General features: G+C 36.6%; 1 protein-coding gene across 1 annotated transcript; it reads right to left on the bottom strand.

The window, feature by feature from the left end:
- Positions 1–431: 431 nt before the first annotated feature.
- On the bottom strand, positions 432–21,301 carry CXXC4 (CXXC finger protein 4). The gene is made up of 2 exons (XM_036344343.1): positions 20,183–21,301; positions 432–2,010 (listed from the first exon to the last, which is right to left on the bottom strand). Exons 1-2 carry the CDS (start codon positions 21,266–21,268, stop codon positions 1,966–1,968), a joined length of 1,131 nt encoding a protein of 376 aa, XP_036200236.1. The 5' UTR covers positions 21,269–21,301; the 3' UTR covers positions 432–1,965.
- Positions 21,302–21,615: the final 314 nt, after the last annotated feature.

The following is a 21,615-nucleotide window of genomic DNA, read 5'->3' as shown; positions in this document are numbered from 1 at the left end:
TTTAAAATCTCCTCTCTTCTATTACTTCCAATTCAAAACTAGAACTAGCCTTTTAAAATTATTCATCTGCTAGGCCTTCTAAAGTTTTGCAGTCTTTTGCATCACCCTTTCTCTTCCCAAGTTATTTTTCTTCACATGATACATTTTGCTAACATTTTTCAAAAGGCTAATGGATGTGTAGGCAGAAATAAGTGGATAAAAAAACAAAAAATGACAGTAACATGGCAACTTTGATTCTCTATGTGTTTTTGCTAAACTCTATTTTATTGCTGAAGTTGAACAGTCTCTGACAAAAGAAAGAAGAAAGAAAGAGAAAGAAAGAAAGAAAGAAAGAAAGAAAGAAAGAAAGAAAGAAAGAAAGAAAGAAAGAAAGAAAGAGGGAGGGAGGGAGGGAGGGAGGGAGGGAGGGAGGGAGGAGGAGGAAGGAAGGAAGGAAGGAAGGAAGGAAGGAAGGAAGGAAGGAAGGAAGGAAGGAAGGAAGGAAGGAAGGAACTTCTTAGGTATTATGTCATCACAAATCATAATTGTCCTATTGGGACAGCCTTAGGAGCCCCAACTGCCATAAGCAAACCAAATTCTACGTGAAAAGGTAGCCCGGGTCCTATGAAACATACTCCTTTGTGTTTAGGGGTTGTTTACATTTATGGAATTCTCTGGAACCACAGCATCCTTGATGACAAGAATGGGAATGGGAGCAATGGAACATTCCACTGAGGGCCTAGGGGAAGGCCACTGGTCCAAATAGGAGGCTATGAGAAAGGAAGATAACAAAAGATTAAAAAAACCTCACTTTTATGAATGTGTTTAATTCTTTTTTACTTAAAAATATACCTAGCCATGTCTCAAGGCAGAAGCTTTGATATGTTCAAAATGTAAAACAAAACTACCCATTTAATATCATACATGGAGTTAAAACATGTGGATACATTTTATTAAGTGTTTATTTTTCCTACCAAAAAAAAAATAAAAATAAGGCAAAAAATAAACAAACAAAAAATACAGCCCCTGCTGCGCTAGTAAAAAACTCAGTCATGGATTTCTCCCCCTACGATATGATACTTTATTCTGTATCCTAGAAAACACTGTTTTAAAAAAATTTATACAACTGATTCTGCATGTTCCAACTACTCAGAGTACTCCGCCTTACAGTGCAACCCAAGACAAGTCAACTACACTAAGTATTTGGGAGGTATACCCTTCTGTACAGCTCGTTTGTAAGCAATGCAAGTGCATAACCACTACTCTAATATAGTGCTCAAAAGATTAATTGAAACTTTCATCACATCTTCCCTCCTATAACAATACAACTGCAGGTAATTGCCGGATGCATCATAATCTTTTCTTCTTGTGAAACTTGGCATCGAGTCTCTACTGAAAGATGCATGGCAAAACATGCCACCGCTGTTGCTGCTTCTAGAAACAACTGGCAAAAAATATTTAAAGCTAAAATTTATTGCTCCCGATTTAACTCGCAGAACCATACTGTTGTGTACAAACTGTTAATCTCCATAGATGCTCAGACGTGATTGTCTCCTTGTGTCTAGACACACAAAATACAAGCTGCTATCTGTACAGTTTACAGTACTGAAACACATATATTTGAAAATGAAGTATAGATATGTACTTTGCAAAGATACATGATTTTACAGCAGGGGTTTACCCAAACTTATTTTTTACAGCCACTTTCAAAATAGACAACAACTTCACTAGTATAGCTAAATTACATCAAAGAATCAGTGTATCCAAAGTAAATAGACTGGCCAATTCCCCGAGCTCCCAGATTATTTTGATATGTCTTTTTTTTTCTTTTCTTTTCCTCTTTTTTTTTTTTGAAGAAACCCCTATACATAAAATGAAAATAATATCTGGATATTTTCTTCAGTGGTGGACTAAGCAGTTCCTTAAAACAAGACATTAGTTTGCCCTTCACTTCCAAATGCCTTGAAAATAAGATAGACTACTGCTTTAAAAGAACCATCGGAATGCTTCGGCGCTGGGAACAGGTGTTCTCTATAAAAAAAGAGCAAGAAGACAAGTTAAGCTTACTTTCTATGCCAATATAAAATTAGAATTTTCTCCTTTATTCTTCAGCAATAGCTTTAGTCAGTAAGGTACAACATAATGACTTGTATATTTCAACATTTAATAAAAAATAGATGGTCAATCTTAGAACACTACAAAAATTAGAATATTGAATTTAATGCTAACTTACTAAATATAATGATTAAAACTCATTGGTCTAAAAATAGAGGAAACACAGTGTAGAACAGGGATAGCTATTAGAATGAATGGGATGGTTCATGCCATTAATAATAGGAGGACCAGCTAGCAAGTGTCCTTAAAATCTGTACCTGCTACATACACATGCACCCTCTGTAAGACCAATGTTTAGAACTCAGTGAAGTAATTTCTTTTTTGTTCTGGAGAACTTCTTTTATGACAAGACCACAATAAATATTACATAAATATTACTTCTATCACTTAACAACTATTAATGCTAAATATTCCTACAGATAATCTAATCAGAACTAGACTGACAAAATATATCACTATTTTAAAGTAAGTCTGCATATTAAATAAATTAATATCATCTATATGAAACAAACTTATACTAACAATGATTGCCAATGGACCATAACTACCCTTTTGTACCATAAAAATACTACCATATTCCAAAGGAATAATAAACTAACACCAAAAGTTTGAGCAACTGTTTCAACAAAAAGCTAATAGTTACAATGGTTTTTTTTATTCAATCGTAGTTAAACTGTTGAATTTTCCTCTATATATTAACATTATAGCAATCCATCATGCCATACTCTTTTTTATAAAAGAGAATCCCATAGGTACATATTGAAGGTACATAAGAAACAAGCTAAGAGTAAATTTTCTCATAAGGGCAAATGAGAGTTAATTTTATTCCTTGTTAAACTAGTCCAACCAGCCTGTGTAGACTATAAGATGGCTGCTGAGGACAAATAAGTAAATTAATTGTATGTTGACTGTTACAAAAATATTGAGTTAGTATAGAAGAACATGTACACACACACACACACACACACGCACACACACCTTATAGAGTGTTAACATACAGTGTTAATAATATTTGAATTTCGTATTTCAGAAAATACATAAAAATTCCTACCACAAATACTTTTTGATAACTGGTTAGCTTTTATTTACTTTCTCACACATGCCTTATTCGATTGATACAGTCCTGTAGTAATGTTATCTAAAAGTAAAATTAATAATTGATCAAGATGTTAACTGAAATTTAAATATGTAAAATAATCATTTTGGAAAGTAAAACTGTTTTCACTACCTGTACTTAAAATATTTTTTTATAAACTGTCCTCAGAGCCAACACAATAAAGTTCAACATGAATGTGGTAAGAACAAACTAATAGTATCTAATCTCAATTTGCATATAGGTATATATATATATAAACCAAAATATTTAACTTGTGAAGTATTTTCTGCAAGCACAAACTAAAAGGTCGTTGCTCCCACAAAAATGCTACTCATTTTACTAATCTTTTACTCCCCACTCCTATGGTTTCATCTGTTTCCTTCTCTTCAGGTCACTGTGCGTACCTGGAGCCCTATTCGTTGCTTGGTTTTTGAGAAAAAAACCTGTTTACTGCTTTCTACGCTTAACTTTTGAATGATAAATGTAATAATGATAAATGCTCCTACATGCACTTAATCATTATTAAAGGAACTATGAATAAGAAACAATATATTCACTCTAATATTTATGCTTCACACACACACACACACACACACACAGTAAATGCAAACTTAGTTTGTAACGGATGCTAACTTGCTGCCTGATGCCAACTAAGAATAAATTTTATTTATGTATGCATACTTATATAAATGTAGTCATTTTTAACAAGTTAGATCCAAGCATATCCATGCAATTACAGATTCACATATGAAAAATAAAACATGTGCATTTATATTCTCATATATTCACATTTACATGTATAGTATATGACATAGAGATGCCAAATTTACTCTCAGATGCCAACTGGAAACAAGATTGTAAATATATGCTTATATAATTTTGTATCTTGATAAACATATGTTTATGAATATAAACAAAAAATACATGGAATACATTTTTTAATGAGATGAACTCCTTATGTCTTAGATATTTTAAACTTTCTTTCCAGCTCTTTGCTCTGCCTGTGACCCTTTCCACTACTCACTGTTATTTATAATATTTTTAAAAAGACAGCTTTATGAAATGCCATTTGGGCTGAAAGGTCAATGTTGTGAGAAAAAAGATAAGCACTTCTCAATGCTTGTTGGCACAAAAATTAGATAATGCAATGAGAGAAGCAGAGAGCTGGTTTTCTATATTAACAAGATCTGTCACAAAACAGCTCTGTGATGTGGGCATATTACTGGGCATACGTTGAAACCAGCATATATCTCTACATAAGGATATGGACAACCCACTGCCCCAGGGAAAGGAAGAAGGTAAGCAGGGAAACAACTCTTAAAAAATATTTCTCTCTTATATTAATATCTTTGATTGAGGTCATAAAGCCTAAAAAATGATTGGGTGGGCACCATTTAGAACAAATTTTCAAGGCATTCACCAGAAACTTGAAGTGATATTTCTCTAACAGTTTTACTAATAAAAAGTAACAAAGCTCCTTAGTGTCCCATAGGCCACAAAACACAGGATGCAGAGCCAATCTCCTGCCCAAATTTTATTGGGCTCATTGGAAATTTATGTTAGGCCTGGACTAAGTTCTTTTCAGGATGGGTGAAGCAACACTGTAATATATTAGATTAACATCAGGCAACATCTTGGGTTAAATTACAGGTTTCAGATTGAACTAATTTGGGGATATATCTTCTCTAATTTTGTCAGCGGATGAGGTCGTCTTTATCAGAGGGCTTCCATTTTAAATGGGTGGGAGCTCTAGGGACCAATGTGGGGGATTATGCACCCCGACCAGCTAGCTACCTTTAGGATATATAAATTCAAGAGTCCCAGCTGGGGAATCACACTCTTGATGAGATTACAGTGACTTTCTGGATCTCAGTGATGCTTGCAGGAAATCGTTATCCTGAGTGACAGGAAAGCCAGATTCCCCAGGAAGAGAAGGGGGCGGGAGGTAAAGAATAGAATTGAGTTGATGGGCATTGTTCAAGGCAGCCTTCACTGCTCATGCAGGTGCAAACACTGACGAACAGCAGTCTTGCTCCCAGGAGGCCTGGGGAGCAGTCTGCAGCCCCCCTTTCTCTTTCCGGTTCTGCTGTAAAGCATCGTGTTCCAGAGAATTCATTCCTATATGAGCCAGATATGAAATGACCTTCAAGCTTAAGTGAATGCCTTCTGTTTCCCTCCTAAATTACCTTAAAAAGCCAGCACATTTCTTTGAATAGAAGAAAGATATAATCCAAGTCCAAGCACATTTTACACTTACTTTTATATTTTTTTAAAAAGAGAATACATATCCATGTCCCTGGAAGAAATGTAATTCGGCTTGATTTTCATCAAATCAGCAATGAAGAAATAATTAAATGACATAAAATAAATAAGATTCCCAAAAGCTGGCACTTTAAGGATTAAGCATGTTTCTTTTTTTATTGGTGTCTGCTAAGCAGTCACGGGGACTATGGTATCTTCTGGCTGACCAGGGCTTTACATTCTCTTGTTAAAAATATATCAAGCTTAATAAAAACTTACCTCCTAAAAAGTGAATTTGGAGTATCTACAACTTTGTATATATGAACTATATTGGATTGACTATTCCTATCTAGATACAATATGTAAAATGTAGCAGTATTCTGGACACAATAAAATGCATTATTTTTAATAGAGCTAGACATGAGTTTTCAAAAAGTAGCTCAATGTTAAAATTTACTTCAGAATGCATGTTATAAATTGAGATAATAATTATGACATAAGCAAATTCTGTAACTAAAGTTAAATATATCTTTATATTTACTCATACACTTCGAAATCCAAAAGTCTCAATGATTTGCCTATGCCTTCAGAATTCTACTGTGAAACAGGATGACTCTAATGCAGTGATTTCCACATGGAAGTCAGTATTTTAAAGTACCAATATTCTTACACTAATTAAAGAATAATTTCCTCCAATCCCATTTTTATTAATAAAAGAAATATGTCAATCAATAATTTTCTGATTCCCATATATAATGATGCTTATCTAACCAAAAGCAAAGACATTTGAAACTGTACTTAGCCAATGCAGCCTCTTGTAAACTATTTTGAAACATTGTTCTCACTATGAGAAGTTCCACTATAAGTTTTTAAACTCTTGGACATCCAAGGCCTTGGAATTGGAAACACCCGCTGCATTTGATTTGCCTCTTCATGCTAGAATTTGAAAATCTTAACAAACCACTGATGTGGCAATAAAACGTATCTGAATCAATATGACAAAAGATAATAGTAAGTCCTATTGCTTGCTTTTAGATATTTGATTATATTTGCTTCAAACTTTTGGATTTTTTAGATGAACAAAAAGAAAAGAATCCCAGGTGGTAGGGAAAAAAATACATTTTTCATTATTTAATTCACAATGATGCTAAAATATCAAGTTATTTAGGTTAACCATTTTACTGACAAAATTTCAAAACCTACCTGGCTAAATGGAAAACTATATATATATAAAATGAATGTGAATACACACACACATGCATATGAATACAAATCTTTGGATAATTAATTGGTCTAAAATGATACCTAGCAAATGTTAGAGATGCCCCAAAATGGTTTTAGCAGAAATATTTTCCCAGATCCTATTTATAAATAGCATATTTAAAAATCATAATCCAGCAACTATAACAGAATAATTAGCAAGCGCAGATAGAGCATAGGTAAGTATGAGAGACAATTTATGACAGATGATAAACTCACAGTGCAGTAATTTACTATTATATTCAAAAGCAACTTTATATTTTAATAATACCTTAATTTAAAAATATGTGGGTTGATGTATGTATACACTGTTTTCACTTTTAAAATTATATCTAACTTACTTTCTCCTTCCTTTCTGCTGCAATATATATGTAATATACATATATTATATATATATACATAATATATATACATAATAACTGATATATATATCAGTAATATACATATATTATATATATACTAATGTATATATATATACAATAACTGATATATATATATCAGTTCAACTTTTCTCATAATTAAGATTCACTTCGCATATAAGCTGTATAAGACTGGTATACTCACAGCTTATTTTGGCCATTTTCCATATGTAAACTAAAAAACACCTATCAATATTACCAGTACTGTAATGGGGATGTTAGACCCCTCTTTAAAAGGAGGAAAGCACCAAACAAGTAACTGGATAATTTTATGACCCAATTATAGGGGGCCTTAAATATGATTGATTTCCAAATTGACAGCTGTGGCCAGGGTTCCTCTGATTCATGGTGGAAAACTGGAGATGGCTTTTTCATTAGCATCAATTCTCTGTGGGCTGTGGCTCCTGCTACTCCTCCTGCCTTGGGACTAAGAGGGCTCTTCCTCCCCATCCTTGAGGAACACTGCCTGCCACCCTGCCACGGCGATGGCATGACTTTAGACTAAGGTAGCAGGACTTTAGAAGGTGAGCCAGGCTAACTTTGATAAATGGAAAGATGAATTTATACATTACGTTGTACAGGTACTAAATCAAGTCAATGTGACAGGAGAGCTGGTTAGGGAAACAACTGTCCAAAGGGAATTTGTGGATGGGGTAGGAGTGAGTCAGCAGAAAGGAAAGTAACAGCTTAATTAACATCATGATTCATACTCATCAACAAGTGACCAGGAAAGGCATTTACTTTTGGCCCTAGTATCAAACGTAACTACTTTATTTAGGCAAGTCTCTTGATTACTGCAAATATAATTATATTTCAATTAATTTTGGTAAAAACACTCCAAACCACATCATTCCAAGAAATAAGTACATTTACTGTATTAAAGTAGGTAGTTTAGTGATTAAAATGTTCTTGGACTTACAAAAACAAAAATATAATAGAATGGTACCTGCAAAAAAGGAATTTATTTCAATGACCCACAAATTAAAAAGGCGTTTCTGAAAAATTATTCAAAAATTTTTTAACCTTATGTATAAGAGGGAGTGTGAAAGGAAATTAAAAGTAAAATTGAGATTTAAAGAGCAAAATTTAGGTTAATGAAATCCATACTATACTGTCAAGGATGATTAAAAATATCTAAAGTTAATTTCATCTGTATCTGTTTATATGTCATTTATGAATATACATAAATATAGATGGTTATATTATAAATAAATCAGGACCTAGCTGGTTTGACTCAGTGGATAGAGCCTGCGGACTGAGGGGTCCCATGTTTGATTCCAGTCAAGGGCACATATCTGGCTCGACCCTCAGTGGGGATCGTGCAGGGGGCAGCCGACCAATAATTCTTGCTCATTGTTGATGTTTCTATCTCTCTCTCCCTCTCCTTTCCTCTCTGAAATCAATAAAATGTATTAAATAAATAAATACATCTTAATACACACACACACACACACACACACACACTGCTGAGACACAAGTTAAAGAAATATATCTCCTCTCAAAGTCTCCCTATTAATTCCTGTTTAATACAACAATACGTTTAGGTGAGATCACTGAAAATCAGCTATTGAAAAACAAAAACATTCTTTTCATGAGCACGTTGTTGAATAATTTCGAAATATTTTGGTTAATTCTGAAGCAGGCAGTGAACTTTCCTGTTTTTTATTGAAGAGAAAAAGAAAGATTCCTATAAAATGTGAGGAAATAGGAGGGGACTTAAAAAATTTTAAGTGCCCTAACCAGTGTGCTCAGTTTGTTGGAGTGTTGTCCCCTACACCAAAAGTTGGGCCAGTTCGATCCTGGTCAGGGCACATACTCAGGTTGCAGGTTTGATTCCAGGTCTGGGCTTGTGTGGGAGACAACCAATAGATGTTTCTCTCTCTCCTCTCCATCTCTCTTCTCTCTCTCTCTCTCAAAAAATCAATTAAAATATTAAGAAGTGATTTTTAAAAACTATGATTTGGACAACCTCTAACTTATATTCAAGTAAAACACAATAGTTAGACCTAGCCTCTATAAGAACCATTCAGATTATGGTGCTTCACTTTGATTATTATAGATCTGAGCATTTTTTAAATATTCATTTTTCTATATTATCTAACAAGTGGACATAGGTTTAATTGAAATGTTCTCTTAAGGTAAGCTCTGTAACATTTGGATACAGCCACAGAACTTCATTTGGTTCAGAATCTTCTATGACAAAAACCCAAATACTGAGATAGACTCAGCCTAGAAACCAAAGCATGTTTCATGTCCATGAATTACTTAGAAGAATTTAGAGAAAATTTCAAACATTTCAGAAAATAATGTATGCGGTTATGACTATACTTCTGAAAATAATATGTAGCTTTTGAAGTATTTCTTCTTTAAAAGTTTTTTTTTTTTTTAATAACTGCAATTGCTATCTGAATATATTGGTCAAATTTACAACCACTCTGACTTTTTGGTCTCTCTCCTTAATATTCTTCTGAAATAATAAAAGTAAAACGTATACAGTCAACAATTACTAGAATTTAATTTTATCGCTATTATGCATTACTTAGCTCTTTAGAAACATATTTTGGGTAATCTGCCTCCTTAAGAGGATGTGCACTCTTAGGCATTGTCCACTACCATGACATCAGCAAGACTCAAGTACTTAGATTCAAATTTCTCCTCAGGGAATTTGCATGAACTACTTTTTCTGCAAGTATCATGTTCTCCATCTTTGTGCAGACACAGTCACTTCCACATAAACCAGGAAAGTAAATGAATAAGCCTAACTTTGTTTTGAGCATGGGATTCATAAGATATCGTGATTACTATTCTTTTGTCATTTTTTTCTGGAGTCTTTTCTATAGGTGCAATTCTGTATTTTTCAGGAAGTTCTCCTTACAATCATTTAAAAGTTATACTATTTTTGAACAATTAGTTGCTGATGGATGCTTGGGTAGCCTTAGTCTCCCTAAATGCCATAATTAATTTTGAGTTTCCCATCTTGGCCATTCTATGTTTCTAATTGCAGGCTTGAAAGAATTACTCTTAAAATAAAATTCAAAGAAAAAAGCACTAGTTTCTCTGAAACTATCTCCCTCCCCCCCACACACACACACACACTTTGGTAAATAAAAACAATGCTAAATGATTCTAGTGAGTCTATACCCAGACTCATGGCATCTTTCCAAATATTGTGATACATTAACCATTTCCACTATTTTTTTATTTAAATCAGACACAAGAAAATGAACTGAACCATAATAATCCCTCCTGCCACAGGTTCTTACTGATTTCCCTTTAATCAGTAACACTATGGTCTGCCTACTCACCCACTATTTCTCCATCCTCCCTCCCTCTCTTTTTTTCCTTTTATTCCTTTACTTCTCTCTTTCAATATGGCTCTTTCTCTTATTCAAGTCAAACAAGGGTTTCCAGTATTCTGTAAAATACGTTTGAAATAACAAGTCATTCTGTAGATTCTCAGTATGTTCAAATGTTTAAGGCAAGTATTCTTTTTTTCTTATTCCTAAAAAATCTGGAATACTACATACCCACATGATGCAGCCAAGTAGAGATCATAGGTAGCAGTTTGTATTTCTTATCTGAGTCTGGGGAAGAACTAAGCCAGGGATGAATCAAGAAATCCCAAGATTTTTTAAATAGGTGTGAGACTCTGCAATTTTTTTAAAATTCAATTTTATCATTTTTAGTGTGTCCATATCTTGGACTGAGAATTAAGATCATAAATATCTTGGATGAAATAAGATACAGAGTTAGGAAATTTACATGGTTATTGATAAAAAACAGTACATGTGTTTGTGTGTTTTTATCCACAACACTTACATCTTTTAGAAATTAACAGTCCCTACCTAAGGATTTGTTAAATTGAATTGATCAATGGCTTACCACATGCTTAGTAACATGTCATCCAATATAATAAAGAGCTAATATGCTAATTAGACCTGAAGGCAGGTCTTCTGGAACAACCTTCTGGAACAACCAGTGGGTGGGGGGCCAGGCCCGGGGCTGTGAGGGCGGAGCCCCTTGCACAAATTTCATGCATCAGGCCTCTAGTGTATTCATAAATATACAGAAAAGGTACAGACCTGCTTAGGCACAGTAAAGACACACTATTTATAGAAACACATTTAAATGTTACTCTTTATCTTGTGAACATTGTTCCATTCACAAATATAATTTCTCTCCTCACTACAGACTTGTTTGATAGTGTTGTTGCTGTCACTAAACTAGTGTTTTCCAAACGCTTTTGACTGCAACCAACAGTTAGAAATACATTTGACATAGCAGCCTAGCACATGCATGCACACACATTTACGGATACATACATAACTGAAACAGAAGTTTAGCAATATGTACTCTTACTATATGTGACACACTCATATTTTCTGTCCTGCTCTATTCTAGTCTACTTTACAAAAATCCTGGTGGTAAACAACACACACTGGTTTCATGGACCACTAATGTGCTGTCACCTGGAATTTGAAAAACACAGCTCCATGCCATATAAATAACATACTTATGTGAAAAGAATCACCGTGAGGAAAATCCAAAACCACTCCAGTTCATAATGAATTTAACTCTCTATATAGCAGCCTTATATAAAATATCCAATATGCATTTCCATTGGGATGGAAAGGCCAGTGTTCTCTATTTTTTTTCCATGAATAAAAATTAGAGCAAACAAAGTATTTAATGTTTACTAGGAGTTTCCACATCTCCTCAATTCTCATCCATCTACAGACAACTGAGAATTTTATCTCTTTTCCTTATTCTTGACTCCATTAAAACCATCACTGATCTCATTTAACCTTATTATAAACAAGAACATTTCCCATAGATAGGCCTTTCCCCAATAGGCAATCTTCTGCCACTGATTTACCATCGCTCAGAACCAGCATTTCCACACAATTAAATGTACATAGTCTATTCTTTTAGAAATGTATTTCATCTCTTTTCACTATGTAAAGTTTTGGAGAAAATATATCTTCTTTGGAACTCGCCAGATTTGCTGAAATACACAGAAATGCCCATGACTCTTCCTGATCTATAAATACACAGGCCTTTCTCTTGTCATCCTACTTGATCTCTGTTCTTTCGACATTATCAATCATCCAGGTTGTTTTTAAGTCCTTGAGCAAGAAACAGCACTTTCAGCACAGTTTTCCCCATAGTACGGCACTTTCTTCACTTTCTCAAAAATGTCTTTGGAAATATTAATTTAGATATTTAGATGCAGATGAGATCTAAAAGAGATCCAATTTTTTCACCCATATTGGACGTATTCTGCTTTAGCTACACTTTAGAACTATTCTACTAAATGTTTTAAAGGCATAAGTGAAAATAATGTCAGCCATAGCACAAACTGCTTTCCTTGTCTCTAACTCAGCTGCCATGCCACTGAACATGAACCTCGGCTATGACTCCTAAACCAAATGAACTGATAAAGTCATGGAAATCTTCCTTGTTTTTACAGTTTCCATTTTCAGCAAAACTTCTGTATCTTATCTCGACAACGTTCCTTCTAAATATGTACCGCATTGCTTCCTGGCTTGAATATTCCTTTCTCTTTTGTTTTTAATGCTGTCTTGGTTGGTATTCCAAATCTTTTTAGGGCTTATCACAAATTTCTCCTAGAAAACCACCAGCCTTTTTTATTATTGCCCACTAACTTACTTCATTTTATAACTATTCTCTTATTAAAAAGAAAAAAGAAAGCTCTACATAGTCACTTCATTCACTTATCTCAAAATGTATGTCTACCTGTTCTATTCCCCCTACATACATACTTATCTTCCAAAACAAAAGTAACTCTACACTATTCCAGTATTTGTTAAATATGTTCTCCAACTAGAACTCATGATAAGCATTTAACCATTTTTTTCCTTACAATGATTTTCTTAAACTCACTGATTCACATTTAGAATAATCCTTTGTGTTTGTCCAGATAGAGAAAATAATAGCCAAATGAAGGTACTGAGTTAATAAAGTGACACACACACACAGATAATCTACTAATTAATGGTGGTGGTGTGCCTTTGGTAGAGAAAGAGGAGGCACTAACTTGTCTAAATTGGCTCACCACATCTACTGACTACCTTGGGTAATTTGAAGTTTTCCTGGGCATTTGACAGACATAAGAACAGGAAAACTTGTTTACTGAGTTTATCTCTTTCCAAGTGAAATCCAGTCAGATCTTTCGTAAACTGAATGATTAAGACAAAGGTTCAGGAAATGCAATACTCTACCTGAGCTTTAATGTCTACCTGCTCTAAGTAACATGTTATTGCACTGATTTATTTCTAAATATAATTGCTTTATACTCTATTTTTACTGATGACTTTAAAATAGGAATAATAAATTGCATAGCTTCTTTCAGTATGCAAAGATCACAACCTATATGCAATATTAAAAAGATATAAGGTACACTGATATTATTAGCCCCATTTTACAGGTGAGTAAATAAAGTCAGAGAAGTTTGCTGATGTATATAACATTGTTCAAGTGGTAATTTACTTTATACTAGTGGCTCTTCCCACAACCTATCATAAATGTGGTCAAAAGTAAATAAAAATATACTTTTTAATTATCCTATATAATAAAGAGCTAATATGCTAATTAGACCAAATAGCAGAACGACTGTCCAGATGACCTTCCAGACAAAGCCAGGGCTGCGAGGGCCGAGCCCCTTGCACGAATTTCATGCATCAGGCCTCTAGTAAATAAATAAAAATCCAAGACACCAGTAGAATATTTTATGATTATAATTTATATTTTGTATATATCAGCCAAAGAAATACATCTGTAGTATTAGTTTTTTAATAAGTAATTGTTTGCTTTGCCATTTTCTTTTAAGTGAAAAAATGTAATGTGAAATCGGTGGGTTAGATATTAAGAAACAGAAAAACCCCCAAAATCTTAAGGCTCCTTCTCATACCTGGCTATGAATCTTATGCTCTTAAAATAAATTAAGAGAAAGCCCTGAAGTTTCACAGAGGAAAAAATATTTCTCATAATGTTTTAGAGTAGAAGTTAACAAGCCTGCTGGGATCCTTTTAGCCCCTGCAGAGCTAAGTCTTCAACATTATTAAATGGCTGTCGCCTCTGAAGTATGGTGCAACATAACTCAATAAACAACAGAAAACATATGATGCCGAATGCAGGGAGGCTTTTCGATTACCCTGCAGAATAATTCAATTTCAGGACAGGTGTTTGCATGTGATGGAACAAGATATGACTGAAGGATAAAACCACTCGTGTGTGTGCCCCTCCCCCAAGATTTTGAACCGCCTAAGGATCATAGCATAATGTTAGATGAAAAAGGATGTTAAGGATGAGCAGAACCGCCACTGCACAACTGAAGGAACCATACTACACATGCGCTCATCCTCAAAATTTCCCCTGATTACAAAAAAAAAAACTTCTGAAAACAAGGGTGTTTTTTTTGGTAAAAAATGATATTTTCTGGAATGCTGTGCTTCCCCAGCCGGTCATCTCATATTCTAATGAGTGACTGAACATCACACTTATAACAATGGAAGACTTTGCCATTCTTTTGGGTCAAATTTTGCCTTTTAAAAGCCAATCTAAAAATAAGAGGAAAGCTAAAAGAGAAGTCATCCTTTCTCCAATTTGTATGTTTACATGGGACTTTTAACAAACCATGAATTTAACTTATTAATTTAATTCAATCATTTTATTTGCTGTATGACGTATGATGAGATTTAGCATTCTGTATAATCTGAGTAAAAATAAATGTCAGAAATGGAAGCAGATCTACTCTTGTGAAATTTACTGAATAGCAGGACATTTTGTATTCTTAAAATATGAATTGTCTTCTGATAAAAGTGAACTACATATTCAGACTATCTGACCTATTGAGGTTGAACTGTAAAGTTCTAAGAGGACCAATTATTTCAGAACAGTTTACAAAACACTGTGACTTGTTTCTGGGGAATACTCAAATGGTTTTATGTTTTACTTCTGTAACCATAACGAATATTCTACCAGTGTTTCCAGGGTCACCCCAACATGCATCTCCAAACTGGTAAACCACAGCAAACATGGATGAAATGCCCGTTCTTTTGGACACTTTTCAATATTTAGTCTTACAGACTATTTTTATTAATTGTCCAGTCTGTAAGTCTGGCTATACAGAACTTTTTACTTTTCACCCAGGAAAACAGTTGGCTAAGACTAAGCAAAATATGCAGCAATACAGTAATCTACTCATAAAAATCAAGAAACTTTTATTTCCCTCATCTTAAGCTACAATTTCCATTCTTATTTAAAACATCCAAATGTTTTTATCTGATTAAAGTCTACAGTTTGTTGTTGTTTATTGTTCTGATTGGCTTTCTGATTGTATTTTGTCTGGTGATGACTAAATTTCAAATGTTCTTAAAGGATCATTTAAAAATGAATTTTAAGTGCTTTTATTTTACTATTCTTAATTAACATTCAAAATATTGCTTATAATTTACATGATATTTGGATAGGTGGAGGTATTTTCATTTAGCAATTATCAAAAATGTATGGTTCTTTAAAAACAACGTTGACTACCTTATATTAAACCTGGTGATGGGAAGAGAATTTCATTGAAGTTGTATTACAGTCATACCTTGGCTACAACTATATTTATTTTGTTACTTTAGTCCAAGCTAACCTTTTCTGTGCTTTTTTTCTTATCCTATATGAAATTCAGTGTCTTATTTCTGTATTACATTCTAGTGTTACTATACTATTATTTTGTTTAAATATATTGAAAAGTTTTCCTTTCCCTTTGATAGTTATATATTTGCATTTTGAGATTAAAGCACAAATTTATATTTTCATACAGGTATGTTTTTGATTCTTTGAACAGTGAAACCTCCTTTTTAAATTATGATCTAAATGACAAACGACTAGATGTTTCAACTTAAGATATAAAACAGTTGTATTTTACCTATAAAAATGTTTAAGTCACCAAACTTCAAAAACTTATGGCCTGTTCAATTATCAACTCTTTTATTATTTAACTACACGGACTCTGAGTGTGAGTGACACACTTCTTTTACTATGATCATCAGATGAATTTCTCCAGGAGGTAAGTGCCATCTTCCTGTTCAAACTGCAGACAATGCTTGGTCCAGAATTTTCCAATTGCCATTTATGTGGTTGGGGCTCTTAAAACATAGCCGACATACGAAATGTGTCCTCCCCCCCCCTCCCCCCCCCCCCCACACACAACACTCTCAGTTATCAAGTCGGGGGCAATATCTGGATGTTTTCCACCAAACCCCTTAGAAGTTCAACCTAACTTATGGAAAGTTATTGTTGGCCTGTACATTCAGCAGATAAATTTTAAAAAGAAAAAAGAAGGAGAATGGGATTGTCCTTTTTTCTGACTGTCCCGTTCCCCAGTTCCCCAGTCTCTTCATTCTAATGTGTCCCTTTCAAGTCCCTCCACCAACACAAGGGAAGCCTGGGTAGTGAGTGTGTGTGTAACTCACAGCAGAGGCAAGAGTGGGGGCAGGGAAATCTCCTGAGGCCCTGCTTACTAATGTAATTCCATAAATCAGCTAATGGGAGAGAAACCAGATCTGTGTGGTCCCTAATGCTGTCCCACAGAGATCAATCATGTCACCTGAACAATGTTCAGGGCCTAGGAGGCTGGGGCTGCCCATGGGACAGTTTTATCCCTTGAGCTATACATATCAGGTTGGGATATTTTTAAAAAGTTAGTGTCAGAAACAGAATTGCTGTGAATACAAAAACTGAAAGATTACCCTTGTATGACACAAAGTGCTATTATGCAACTTATCATAATATAAAATCACGTTTCTTAAAGTATCTGGGACTATGGATCATTTAGGATCCAAGTTTTTAACACGTTTTGTCGCATAAGGGGGATACCGCATTTGTAATAACTGCTTTAAATAATTAATGATGGATGATTTTTAAATATAGTAGCCGACTAAATGAATGGTGTTATGTGCAAATATATAGTGCACAATATCATAGAAAAATTAAATTAGTCTTGTGTGCATTGTTATCATATGAAATATATTAAGGGGGTGATTTAATAGGCCTATTTCTGAGGCATTAGGATGCTCTTAACATGAGACTAGGCAGAAAATGTGGAAATAAATAAAGCAGTTTTGAAAAGAATGCTAGGTGGGAGGCTTTAAAAAATGTGGGCAAGAGTCCTAAAACAACCATGTGAGTGTATCTTCATTTCAGTTTACTCACCCAGAAAATCTGAGTATGTCTCCAATCTTTGGGATGAGAATAAGTCAAATATAAGAATTGCACAGGAGGTTTGAAGGGATAAATAAGAATATAAGTAATGATTAGATCCACATATTTATTGGAGTCCGTAATTTAAAGCCAACAAATAGTAACTACTGAACTTACTCCTGAAATCCACAGGTAGCATCCATAATAAACCCCCAAATCACCATTCTCAGCTAGGGTGTCTATCCAATCTCTAAAACATCTCCACAGATGATGAGAACTTACAGGGCGCAAATGAAAGAGGGAAGCAGGACAGTAGGAGGACTCTGGACCAACCCACAACCACTGCTGCAGCTTTGGTTCAGCCATGTGAGCCCTGCCGCTCTGACATGTGGCCAGCAGGTTTCCTCGAACCCTAACTCTGTGGTTACACGTGTTTAAGGCACTCATGCCACCATTGCTTTTTATTAATGACCTAGATAGAATCTTAGTCAAGTAAACAAACACACCCAAAACCTCACAACTTCTTTTTCTTTCTTTTTGACAAAGAACATCTCACTAATAATCTTAGCCTTGAGCCATGACCCATTCTCTGGTGGGATGAGTAGTATATAGTTAGGAGAACTTCTTCAGAGTTCTACAAAGAGAGAAATGTGTTTCCCCTCCCACTCGCACCCCACCTTCTGAAGAGCAACAGAACTTTTAAGCCCTTGGAATTTAAAAAAATAAGAAAAAGCAATACTATCGAATAATATGTGTTTGAAATGCCTAAGGTATCACAAGATTGTGGGAAAACTATCAAAAGGAAATTTATGAAATGTGTTTAGACAGATAAATCAGCATAGAAACTAGTACAGAAAACCTATTGGAACTCACATTAAGCTCCTTCAGAGTGGTTCTTTACTAATTGAACCAGAATTATTCATTGGTCCTATGAATTACATACCCTAAATCGGTATGTAGGCAGCACCATGTAGGGTCTAGCTAAAGACGAGGCCTACTAGCAACACCAAATCTATAATTCTAGACAGTATCACAATTCAAAAGGAAAAATAAAAGACAGGTAATAGTTATCAACCAGGTATTCACAGGAAATTTCAGGATGAACTGAATTTTCATTTCCCATGGGCCTTGGAAACCTAGAGAAGTTACAATAAATCGATCTAGAAAAGAGAACTGAAAAGCTAAAAACTAATTTTTGCGGCCTAAGAAAAGACATGGAGCTGCATTTTAATCATTGTAATTATCTTTGCTAGCAGAGTTGCCAAATAACATGTAATAAACTGCTCTGGAGTAAAGTCAAACTTTCAACAAAGAGATGAGTACTCATATAAAGAGGAATATATACAACATTTTGATGGAACCGATCACAATCAATAATGCTATCAATATATACTGATTATTTTTGGAATCCCAAAGTATTTTTTTGCTTTACTTTATATTAATAATTTTTTGTTGAAAAATCTGTACCTTATTTGTGTTCAAACTGCAAAAAAGATCTCCAAATCTTATCTTTTATTCTCTTAAAGACCCGTCCTTTGTGGATAAAACTCCTTTAAGCAGCATTTTTTAAAAGAACATGTAGGTGCCCTTCTGATGATAACTTGTGAGAGCCACTATCACCCTACAAACCAGCCCACAGAATACTCCCAAATGCTAAATCTACCACCTGTGGTCTCATATTCATATGATCATCTAGCCATCTACTCTGTGAAATTTATCAAGAATCCAATTATGATTATGTGCCCACATTTCTTTGCTAAAAACACTACCAAAACCATTTACCTGTGGTTTTCCATTTCCGCTCTTTTTGTTTGGTCAAGTTACCATTGATATGTTTCCACCAAACACATCAATCTTTGTATTGAACATAATTAAAAGTCTAATTTAACATTTTTAGTGATCATCAGGACATTGTCTCTTGTAAGGACATATAGGAAAAGGAAACTGTTATAGACCACATAAGGTATCAACCAAAACTGTGCTTGTGTATAGAACAATTCTGTGACCACAAAATGGTTACTTTGTCCAATGCAGAGCCCAAAGCATGTATCTTTTGGTAACTGAGTTCTTTCTGAAACTATGTAAAACAATTCTTAAATAAAATTAGGATCACTTGTATTAATGAACTAATTGTATTCCTTTATTCTAAATCAACATCTCTTTAAAAACTGCAGGTGGCATTCAGCTTTCCATACTATTTCTGATTTCTCAAAAAAAAAAATACTAGATCTGTAGAAAATAAAATGGGAAACATGTTGAAGAGAAAAACTATTCTGGAAGCTGGTAGAAAATCCCCTTTAGAATCCAAGTATTTCAGCTTCCATGATTCGTGTGTGTGTGTGTGTGTGTGTGTGTGTGTGTGTGTGTGTGTGTGTGTTTCAATGGGCACATAGGCTTGTGTGCCACAAACTGGGTCCTCACTGTTATAATTGGGCCACTAGTAAGCCTCTCTTAGCCAATAAAAGTATATAGAATGTGATGTGTCCAATCCTTTGGGCTGAGATGCTTTCAAAAATAATTAGAAGGGGAGGGGGTATTTTAACCACCAAGGAAAATGTTTTACCATCCTGAATGTGAAACTTCTGATTTTTCAAACCAATTACATTAGGTTTCCCCCAGAGATAAAAAGGAGGGACGCCCTTCCCATCTGGAGGGCGGTTCCACAGGAAGTGCAGCTGGGGAGGCGGTGGAGACGCTGTGCCCTCCGCACACCACCTACAATGGCATCTCACAGCCTGAATGAAGCATCGGGAAAGGGGTACTGCATCTTGAAGCCAGACAAGAAGCCCTGAAGGGGAGAGGAGAGGGGAGAAAGGAGAGAGGGGGGTAGACTGGGAAACAAGAAATCATCTCCTCTGACCTCTAGCGAAGTGCCAGGTTTTTTCTTTAGCTCTTCACATTTTCTAAATTTGCAGATCTGGTGTCCCGTTTTGCGGTTCCTGCAACTGCTGCAGACGCCACAGTTGATGAGCCTCTTGCAGGGCACGCAGACCCCACACCTTTTCCTCTTCTTCTTGGCCGGGTTGGCTCCGCCAGCTCCCCCCGAGGAGGACGAGGAGGAGGAGGAGTGATTCTGCGGGCAGTCTGCCAGATTGGCAATTTGAAACGCACTGTCTGTGACGGCTGCTGAGGCTGCTGCGGGGGAGTGAAGGGCTGTCATGACGATGACCCCTGGAGGTAATGAGATGCCCCCTAAAGCCGGGATAGCGGAAAAAGTCCCCACGCGCTCGGGGAGATTCATTATCTCTGCTTCAGCAGCGCCGCATTTGAGCTTGTTCATGCATTCCCCCGCCAAAGGTCTGCAGTGTTCGGGGGATAAGGTGGAGAGGAAATTAGTATTTGCCATTTGCAACGACGGCTCTGGCGGGCAGCCAGCTTTCCCCAGCCTCTGGGAGTCGTTTCGGTGGTGCATGCTGGTCCTGCTGCCGCCGCCGCCGCCGCCGCCGCCGCCGCCGCCGCCGCCGCCGCCGCCGCCACCACCACCGCCGCCGCCGCCGCCGGCGGGGAGGATCGCCGAGGAGGAGGCGGAGGAGGAGGCGGCGGCGGAGGAGGATTTCCTGCCGCCCCCGCCTCCCCCGCCGCCGCCCCCGCCGCCGCCGCCCCCGCCGCCGCCCCCGCCCCCGCCGCTGCCCCAGAGCATGGCGGTGGCGGCGGCGGCGGTGGCCGCGTTGTCGCAGTTCCAGGGGGACATGCCGATGCGCGCGGCGGCCGCGGCGGCGGCGGCGCTGCTGGGGAAGATGGGGGTGGTGATGCGCGCGATCTTGGCCGCCTGCGGGAAGGCGCCCCCGTTGGTCTTGTAGAAGGAGGTGGCGAAGGAGCGGTAGCGCTCCATCTCCGAGTTGTAATCCACAAGGCTGTTCAGGGCCCCCTCGGGCAGGTGGCTCTCCTTGGGCAAGCCCGGGGCCTCCGGGCTCGGCCCGGGCTCCACGCAGACATTGGTGTTCATGGTGCAGGGGGGGAAGAAGGGGTGCAGGGTGGAAGTGGGGACCGCCTGGTCCGACACCGGGGTGGGAAAGGGGGAGAGGTGAGGGGGAGGGAAGGGGGTGATGGTGGTGTCGGGGTGGGGGTCGAGGCGGGAGGGGAAGGCGGGTCCGGGTGGGGAGAGCAAGGTGAGGACTGCTTTATTCCTCTCTGGGGCGCATTTCCACAGACGGTGAATTCCCAGGCAGCGTCTTCCTTTGCATTATCCTCCAACTGTTACAACTAAAATAAAGAAAGTCATTCCAACGAGCTGCACGAGGAAAAAGATTAAAAATAAATAAACAGCCTCCCTCACTATTCCGCCACAGACAC

This window comes from Myotis myotis, unplaced genomic scaffold (genome assembly GCF_014108235.1).
Source record: "Myotis myotis isolate mMyoMyo1 unplaced genomic scaffold, mMyoMyo1.p scaffold_m19_p_1, whole genome shotgun sequence".
Taxonomy (NCBI): domain Eukaryota; kingdom Metazoa; phylum Chordata; class Mammalia; order Chiroptera; family Vespertilionidae; genus Myotis; species Myotis myotis.
This window is presented reverse-complemented; position numbering and strand designations above follow the sequence as displayed.